Raw genomic sequence first — 10388 nt, forward strand, 5'->3', positions numbered from 1 at the left:
TTCGACTTTTTATTTGTGAAGAAAAAATCAAAATGTACAATTAGAGAAATTTTATTTGCAAATCCGAACAATAGATATCAAATATTGTTTTAGTGTTAACTCTAGTTCAAAACAATAGATAGTATTCAATTCTATTTGATATTATGTTATTCAAGCTAATAAGGTCAACGCTTTATACGTTTGATAAATAAATAAAACTGATAGAATTTTCGAAAACAAATATATAATATTTTACATTGTAGGGGGTAGAAATGAATTGTAATTTATGTATATTTGAATTTACCATTTAAGATTTTATTATCTCTTATTTCACGTTTTGACCACATGGGGTCCGAAATGGCAAAATATCACAAAGACATTCTAACTTGTGGCTCTAGTTTTCTCTTGTCAATAGCCTACTCCGTCTTTTTTAATTTAATAATGGAATTACTTCCAGTTTTCTTCTTTCAGGAGTAACTACCCTACAGTAGTCTCATGCAGTCATATAATCATAGTTCGGAAGATAATTAGTGAATAGGATCTCCTAAATTCGCTCCTAATTCCATTCTTTTATTTTAACCTTTAATTGTACTTTAAATTTGAGGTTGGCGAATAGACGTTTTATCTGACAGACAGTGTATTCTCACTGCTATCTGACAGTTATATTGATACTTCTCCCACCAGAACACACTTGTTCTTACACTAAAGATATTGTCCTTGTATCTGGTCCAATCTGAAAGTGCACGATTCTTATTTCGATCTGATGGTTGAAATAATTATGTAATTTCCAATTAAATGCTGTTAAACTATACTTTCTTTCTTCACATGCTGAAATTAATGTCATTATTTTATTTATTATCCAAAAATGTATACACTGTGTAAACTTTGAAAAGTGTTTACCGTTTTGTACGGTAATCTAATAAACGCTATAAAGTCTTTATCATTATGATGAGACTGCTTGTTATTCTATTAGGCATCGTATGAAAAAGGAATTGTATGTATTACTCAAGTGAACTTGCATTAACCTCGCCTATTAAATAGTTAATCCGTGGTTCGCCATGTGTTATGTCTGACTGTCACTTTAAATCAATATGACTTCAGTGCTGTTGAAATGACAGGATGCCTAAGGGTTAATTTCCCTCAGTTTTGTACAAGGGAACTGATTTGCGTGTCTCAGAGTGTTCTTTCTCAAATATACAGAGGTTTGAGTAAGTTACACTAAAACAATTTTGAATACGCAAATCAGCATTTCACTGACAATATAAAATTTTAGTGGCACAGATGTATCAGAACTACATTTTGACATTGTTTGGCGTTATGTAGACAGTGTGATATCACTATACACTCGGGTCATAAAGATGTCTTCAGATCGGGGGTTTAGTAAGACGGAATATCTTTTGTACGTAATGGCGTTGGAAAACAAAGGAATATAGATCAACTTGCGAATTAAAACCATACAGAATGAGACTTGTAAAAAGTCGTATCCCAGACGTGGTAAACATATTGTACCGTCTTCTAACACAAAGTTTAGTGGCAAAAAGTCTCCACGTGTCTCAGGAAACGGAATACGCCACAATCAAGAAGTATGTCTGTCTGTAAAAGCGATAAAAGTCACGTGTTTGCAAGCTGCTTCCATAACATATCCATCAACCGTCGCATACCTCAAACATCTAGAGATTATAATGATTATTCATTCTATATAATGAAAAGATGTTTGGATCAAGTTGTTAGATGCAACGACTATGGATTTTTGTGCTATTGGACTGTTGAAACAGGCGCTGGAAAACTATCGTCATTGTACACTAAATGGATTATGGAAAACATGTAGGGTGGTGTGGTGTGCCTTAGGCACGACAGTCTTACGACGGGGCCTTTTGTAATGGAAGCTACGCTACGAGAATATTGTAGAGATAAATAGTTGTGAGATAAAACATTGTCGGACAAGGCGAAATGGACTGCAACGACGTGGTGAAGCTCCAAAATTTTATAATATAGGATACTCAACCTGTTTATATTCATAACCAAGGCTCATAGAAATTTGAAGGAAGTGATGTGATAGGGAACGCCTAAATGTACAAAAGGCAAACTGAACGACATGCCTAAATGTACACTGAATCGTGGATACATGAGTAAAATTACAGTTAAGTTATGATCTCAACACAACTTTACCATACAGGGATTTTAATTTATTATGACATCTAAACCAAGTGAGTTTTTATCAACTGACAACTTATTATTACACATGGCAAGCCACTTGCAACTTCTTTTGGGAAGACTTTATTGACTAGACACGGAACCCCTGGTGGTAAAGCTTAAGAAAGAAAATTCTCTTACTCAAAGTGTTTTACCAAATGCCAAAACACTTTCACATTATAATTTTCAAAACAAAGTTGTTCATACTGCATTTGAAGATATGACCTTATAGGAAGGAAGTTCACAGAACTTATTGTGATTTTAATCAAACACTTGTACATATTTGAGAACATCCCTCTCATTATCAGGGACGCTGACTAACATGTTGCCTGATCAAGTGTGTGTGTGTGTATGCTTTGGTTTGTTTGATTGCTTTTTGGCAAAGCTACACGAAGACTATTTGCGGTAGTTGTCCCTAATTTTGTAGTTATTGAGTGGAAAGAAAACAGCTAATCAATATCCCCCCATAAACTCTTTAGCTATTTTTGTCAGATGGAGTAGTGGGATTAGACCGTTACACTTATAACGTACCAAAAGGCTTAACGGGGCGCCCAAGAAAGAATCTTCAGCTCCACAGTTTGACATGCTAACCACTAGGCCACGCTCAGCATAATGTGTCTCCTAGTCTTCTCTTCGGGTCACGTAAAAATAAATCTTATTCTCAGAGTTGAATCTAATTTTGCCGATGTCCATAGAGTAATAAAAAATTAAATTGTTATTTGGAAAGACGTTTTCTTAACACACTTTACTCAAAACTAAACTACAAATACATGATTAACTTTTGACATTATTTCCAAAATAAAAACATAGAGTTTATAGAAGAAAGTCTTAGGTTCATTACCATAATATGATTATATAGTAGTATAGTTCATGTTTTGGAATAAAATATCCAAAAATAGTGTTTCATAACTGTTTTTTTTTAACTTTAGACAGTATAAGTTTCGCTAAAATGAACCTTTTCACAAATACAAGTGTTGTTCATTCGTCTTTTTAACAGGTAAATAAGCAAGAAAAGTATAAAAAACAGAAAAGGAAAAAGGCAGACAACTTGTTAAATATGCAACCTTTATTTCAGTATGACAAAAATAACATTTAATGCTCTTGATTAATCCCCGGGGAAAACGGTTATTTTGACTTAAGTAAAATCGTCTAGAATGTCTCTAACATATTAACACGCTTGGGTAACAAAAGATACACTACAATAAACATCTTAGTATCTGTCTTGGCTACTTTCTTGATGGCTCCATCAGTGAGTCACTATCCAATACGAAAAGTTCGCAAAATTGATTTTACTTTAATTTTATAGCTTTTTATTTATAAGTAAAAATTTCCAAAGAGCAGCAGCCTTTTTAGCAATATTCGTTTACAGTAAGATCGTGAGATCTAAGCTTAAAACATTCCCCTTTTATATATTGTTTATTTCCACGTATTTGCAAGCAGTCTGAAATCACGAACGTAAAAACATCATATGAGTTTTCGAGGGCTTCCAATAATACTAATCTGGATCCATGAATAAAAAAACGCACCAGTATACTGAATTTAGTAATACAAATGATAATGGAAATGCCACACGTGATATTTTGTCCATCAAATTTGCTCGCTCTTTTCTTCTCTGTGCAGAGGAAGCAAGAATTTTGGGCGAATTTTCCTTAGGCACTTTTCCATCTTCCTAAAAACAGGATTATAAATAATGAGTATTTTGAAATTATATAAGTAGCAACTTAAACTTCTCTGTCTTTATTTATATATAAAACTAAAACATTACCTAATTAAATTTGTATTTTTAATTCCTTCCCATCAAAAAACTTAGAAGATCTGTTTGTAACAACTTAAAATTCAGAATCTAATTTCAAATGTTCATTTTTGTGATTTTGTTATTTTACCGCCATTTAGAAATGAAAAGTAATTCTTGCATAAAATGAAATAAACTGATTTAATACCTGTTTTGTTATACTTGCTAAAGGGAGTGGAAAAATTTAATCATAACATAATTTTATCTTTTCCTTTTCTTTTCTTTTGTAGTCAAATTTGAAACTGAATCTGTTTTATATGTTTCTTCTGAACCTCATGAGTAAATTAAAACATTTAAAAGGCACATTAATGAACTGTATGCATTGAGAAAATGTTCATTAAGTTATCTCAATCTCTGTCATCACATGTTACTGTCACAATAAACTATTCAGATGCTAAACGAACATAACAGTATTGTTCATTACTGAAGCTATGGAAAACTGTTTACTCACTGCTCCTCTCGCTGCTAAAATCATACTTCCCAGTCCTCGTTTATTGAATTGGTCATCATACTCTCCTAACAAAATGCTGACTAATGCATATTCCATTAGAGAAGCAAACACAAATACAGTGCATGACGACATAAATATGTCGATGGCTTTAATGTACGACACAGGTGGAAGTGACTTCTGAGATTGCGCATGTTGGGTAGACAACGTCAACAGGCTTGTAACACAGAGAGTCACACGTGCAGGAACAGCTTCTGGTCTGATCCAGAAAGAAATCCAGGACATGATGACGACCAAGCAAGTTGGGATGTATGTGTGAAACATGTAATAACCCAGGCGGCGTTGGAACTTGAAAATAACTTGGATACACGTAAAGTTTCCTGATTTATTACCAAAACAAAATCACAAAAATCTTTTATTGTAAATAATAAAGAAAAAAACACAGACTTACCTAGCTTGCACTTATGTTTATATATCTGTAATAAACAATACTAAGTATTTAGTACTTTATTAGCTCTTATTTACGAGAGACGGAGATTCAATGATGAATAATAAGACCAATATGCAATTATTCATAAATCATATTGATGAATAATTTGATCTTTATGTAAATTTTAAAGAGATCTTAAGAAAACTTAGCAAACTGGAAATTTCACTAAATAATTGTTTACAAAACTACACTTTCTAGCAATACTATTTAGTTTGATAAACCTATCTTTTTATAGATGACATATCTTAAATTTTAAAAATCATGTTACAATTAGATCCTGATAAAATGTATTCTCATATCCTTATTACATAGGATAGATAAATAGTATTTAAGTCACTTTATACGAAAGATACCATGTAAAAAAATAAATTTTAGCTGATTAAAAATAAATAAAATGTAGGAAACACACACTTTTATTCCTAAATTTTAGACTGGTTAAAACATTTTTATGTTTACCAAAGATAAAGAATTGTATGTTGAAACTATAATTGATAAAGTTTTTTATATAATTTTGCTTCGAGATTGTCTTTAAAATACTGCCAAAAATCATCGAAAAAATGATTCACTACTTTTTGATTAATTGATAATAAAAATTATTTATTTGTACTAAACCTCATCAATAATCAACTAATAAACTTAAAACAATAATTTTCTAATCTAAGTTTGCATAGGTGATTTAATTGACTGAATTTATTTCCTAAAAACTCTATTTTGATTATGTTTCTGAAACCCGTTTTTTAATTTTAAATTTTGTGTTCATGCTATTCTACATTATTTGCACAAATATTGATTTAATCGAATCTTCTGAATTTGTTTCTCATTTTTTCCTTTTTTATTTCAAGGGAGGTCGAGGAGCAGAATGTAAAATAAGGTAAGGGTTTCTGTATTGAATACTTTTACAAAGAATCAATATTCTTGTCAGTGATTTCCATAGTAAGATATAATAAGTATGTTAAAAATGTAGAGAGTATTAAAATTGCCAATAACTTATGCATTAAGTACTAAATCAGCTGTAGAATAAAAATGGAGATAAAATTATATTAAATTAAAGGTTTCAGTAATCACACTTTTATTCTGTTAGACTTTCACGACTAATTTATATATTTAAATTTAAGAGAGTATGTTTAAACATATAGAAAATCAACATAGCGTATTATCAATACGAAGCCAAGATTGAAATATCTATAAGACAAAAAAAGAACTCCTAAGTCATTTATAACTCAAACATAATTAAAGAATTTCTAGAAGAAATATATATATAACTCTAAATAATTGTGTTTGAAATGTAATTATAATTAAAATATACCTATAAGAAATAAATATATAACTCTGGATCATTCTTGTGTGAAATTGATTACTTATTGGCAAACTTTACAAACGTTTACATAATCACAAGCATGTAAAGTGTCTAGGTTTGCTTATAAATCAGGCGCTTTAATGAACCTTAAACTTGGAAAGAATGATCATATAGATTGATTTTGTCTATCGTTAGATATAAATTTGAAATTCATATCTAAGTTCGAGGTAATATTTGAACATAAACAACACATTTTTATTTTCTTTAATAACTCTGGTGTGAAACTCTTTACTGTATTTTTGTTTTTGTTTTGTGAATGATGGGAAAATATCTTTGTTTGAATACAGTTTTCAGGCAGAACACACATACGCGCATAACGATCCTAATTTTGAACTGATAGGCTTAAAGAAAGGCAGTTAATCAAGAGTACCCACAACCGACTCGTGGGGTGCTATTATCTGACTGAATATTGGGATTGCTCCTTCACTCTTACAGCGCATCCACATCCCCAGACAAGTTAATAATTAGTTCACATTCGGGCAGGGAAATTCTGGAGCAAAAATTAATAATCCCGTTTCCAGGAAATTGTAAAACGTTTTCCTCCTTACTAGAAGTGAGAAACTCAATTTCAGCCATCCCATAATGTGTTCATTTGTTAGAGAAAATGAATTGTATTATTTGAGACTCGAGGACTGAGCATAAAGAATATAATTCAGAAATTACATCTTGAAGCAAATTTTCAGAAGGAAAAGAAACTAATGAGGTGATGTTTAAAGGATAGATGAAAATAGTTATTTCAGTAATTTATTCTTAATGTTATATGAAATACACATGTAGTTAAAAACTTCGCGGATATATTTTCTAATTTACGGTCATGTAAAAATTGTTAGTTTGTTTAAATACTTTCTTTTCCGGTTTACTCTTCCAATTCCCTTTGGTTTTGAAAAAAAAAATATCAGTAATCCAAAATGCAAATAATGGAGTTAAAAGTTTGATGAAAAACCTAGTTGCCTGATTTAGCAGCATTTATCTATGTAGTGTACGTAACCGTGATAAACGAAATTAACACCATAGTTTTAGCAAAATAGGTTCAATAATTTAAGATAAAATTTGACGAATGCCTTTTGATTTAATATTTCTCAAAGTTTCTGTTGTGTGTTAGTATTTTCCAAATCAGTTTTAATCAGGCACAGTGGAACGAAAACAATGATAGATCAAGCCTGTTATTGACATACTTTAAAACTTACAAGTACCTGTAGAATACACCTGAGTGCAGTCTTCCAATCGTTTATCGATCAGAATATGTTGTGGCAACTCAATGGAATCTTCAACAACGAGTGGAGTTTCCTGTTCCCAGTCAAACACCAGGTCATCGGTTGTGTAGGACACTGGCATTGAAAATAAACATGTTAATCAAAGAATACTTCTCCATTACTTATAAATGAATATGGAGTTAACTGATGCAATGACATACATATGCTGTCCATCCAGAAGTATTGGAATAATTCTAGAAGATATGACATCGCCCATACAGCATGCTCATTGACACACCAGATATGTAAGATTAGCAATGTTACATTCAGTGTAAGGTGTTAAAATGTCACGAATTAGGTCTGTTTACAAGAGGATAAATTATATATTGGCTGAAAATTGTCGAAATGTAATAAAAACTTTCTTGTTGAGATTCTAATGCTGGAAATTATTTTTGCAACGAGCTCACAGCCACCCCTATGAGATTTATACAACGTTCTTCTAAGAATGCTAGGTATGGTTTTGTTTCGTCTGAAACTCGTCAAACTTGACGAAACATAACGACTTTATTGTGACTTTTATGGAAAAAGGACTTGTTTGTTTGGTTCTAGTTAAGCACAAAGCTAAACAAAGGGCTATCTGTGTTCTGCCCATCTAGGCATCGAAACCCAGTTTCCAGCGTTATAAGTCCACTGTGCCACTGGGGAAAGGCATATTTATATGACTGACTACCTTATTCTAACTTGGATATTTTTTGTACATGTAAGATGTTTTTGATTAGATATCACTACTTCTAGGATTTATTGTTATTTTAAAACTGGGTAAAAGTGACATTCCACCCAGGTTTTAGGATACGTTTTTACACACACAGGTTCAACGTCTTAGATCCCTACGCAATTCCCTCATTTAAGAATTTACACGTACCCCTAGGCTCTTAAGTTCGCTTTTGACCAAGTGCAGAGGAGAGCAGTTCACCGCTAAAATTATTAAACAAAATTATTCATTAAAAAGTAATAAATGTGCTACAGTCTTCAGAACAACAGCATTGTCTATTTCAAATGAATATCTATCAGTGGAAAGTTTTGTTTCGTGCCGGTCCTCCTATATTTACGATATGTTTGCCTCTTTTGGCTTTTCATATCTTTTAATATAAAACAGGTACAAAAGTACTGTTTTTCATATGACTAAGAGGGCATAGCCCTGCTCACAAACATAAGAATAGTCACATTTCAGAATTTAGAACAGCTGTAGCAATACCCCATATTTGTCCAAAAAGTTTGTTTCTGTATATAGAATCACGGTAATATTTTACCCCATTCTTTTAACTTGGCTGGAGTCACTACAGTGGCATTTAGAGTCGCGACAGTGTTACTCCACCTTATAGCTTGGCTCGAGTCACTATAGTGGTATATAGAGTCCCGACAGTGTCACTCCACCTTATAGCTTGGCTGGAGTCACTATAGTGGTATATAGAGTCCCGACAGTGATACTCCACCTTATAGCTTGGTTGGAGTCACTACAGTGGTATATAGAGTCCCGACAGTGTCACTCCACCTTATAGCTTGGCTCGAGTCACGACAGTGTCATATCACCTTATAGCTTGGCTCGAGTCACTACAGTGGTATATAGAGTCCCTTACAGCTTGGCTCGAGTCACTACAGTGGTATATAGAGTCCCGACAGTGTTACGTTACCTTATAGCTTGGCTCGAGTCACTACAGTGGTATATAGAGTCCCGACAGTGTTACTTTACCTTATAGCTTGGCTCGAGTCACTACAGTGGTATATAGAGTCACGACAGTGTTACTCCACCTTCTAGCTTGGCTGGAATTATTACAGTGGTATATATAGAGTCACGACAGTGTTACTCCACCTTCTAGCTTGGCTGGAATTATTACAGTGGTATATAGAGTCACGACAGTGTAACTCCACCTTATAGCTTGGCTGGAGTCACTACAGTGGTATATATAGTCCCGACAGTGTCACTCCACCTTATAGCTTGGCTCGAGTCACTACAGTGGTATATAGAGTCACGACAGTGTTACTCCACCTTATAGCTTGGCTGGAGTTATTACAGTGGTATATATAGAGTCACGACAGTGTTACTCCACCTTATAGCTTGGCTCGAGTTATACAGTGGTATATATAGAGTCACGACAGTGTTACTCCACCTTATAGCTTGGCTCGAGTCACTCTAGTGGTGTATAGAGTCACGACAGTGTTACTCCACCTTATTGCTTGGCTAGAGTCACAACCGTGCCTCTATATTTTCTGCATCAGAATCGGACCTGTCTGTTAAGTGTCTGTATGTCTAAATTTCCAGGAATATCAAGAGATGTTACAAGAATATGTTGCATGAACTTTTGTAGAGTTTTCTTTTTGGTGTATTAAGCCATTTTGTTGTTTTAGCCAAATAATACTCCCTACCACAAGCCACGTAACGATTTTATCGCTTAGAATAGGTCGCCCAGAATCTAGATATTAAACCCATTTTTTTCATCTTTAAGGGTGTCTGGAGGATCTGGCACAATAGTTTCTCCACAGTCTTCTAATCTTCATTACGAGATCGAGGTTTTGAAACAACAATATGTATCTGTCAAAATCTAATGATCGGTAGTCCACGAAGAACAATATCAGTTAGTTAATTAGTACATCATATTAAATTAATAGTCACCAGGACGCTACTCTATGAGTACATGTCCAAATACTTCTGGTGAGGACAAAATATGTGTATACAATGTATACGAATGTACATATTGCAGCTGACGCTTTAACAATATATCTATTAGTTGCATGAAAGTTTTCTGGCGAGGGATATGTCTCTATATATAGCAAAGCTGGTCTATGTAATGGTACTACTATATAAAAATAACAGCTATTAGTTGCATGAAAGTTTTCTGGCGAGGGATATATCTCTATATATAGCAAAGCTGGTCTAT

At 33.2% G+C, this 10388-nt stretch overlaps 1 protein-coding gene across 1 annotated transcript in view; it reads right to left on the minus strand.

Moving 5' to 3' along the window:
- Positions 1–3278: 3278 nt before the first annotated feature.
- LOC106461116 (glycine receptor subunit alpha-3-like) overlaps positions 3279–10388 on the minus strand; it is a 22778-nt gene continuing 15668 nt past the window's right edge. The window contains exons 6-8 of the mRNA XM_022388353.1: positions 7453–7587; positions 4416–4792; positions 3279–3841 (exon numbers count right to left, since the gene is read on the minus strand). Coding sequence (XP_022244061.1) covers positions 3668–3841; positions 4416–4792; positions 7453–7587 — 686 coding nt within the window. The 3' untranslated portion in view covers positions 3279–3667. The remainder of the gene's footprint in view (positions 3842–4415; positions 4793–7452; positions 7588–10388) is intronic.

This window comes from Limulus polyphemus, unplaced genomic scaffold (assembly GCF_000517525.1).
Source record: "Limulus polyphemus unplaced genomic scaffold, Limulus_polyphemus-2.1.2 Scaffold37, whole genome shotgun sequence".
NCBI lineage: Eukaryota > Metazoa > Arthropoda > Merostomata > Xiphosura > Limulidae > Limulus > Limulus polyphemus.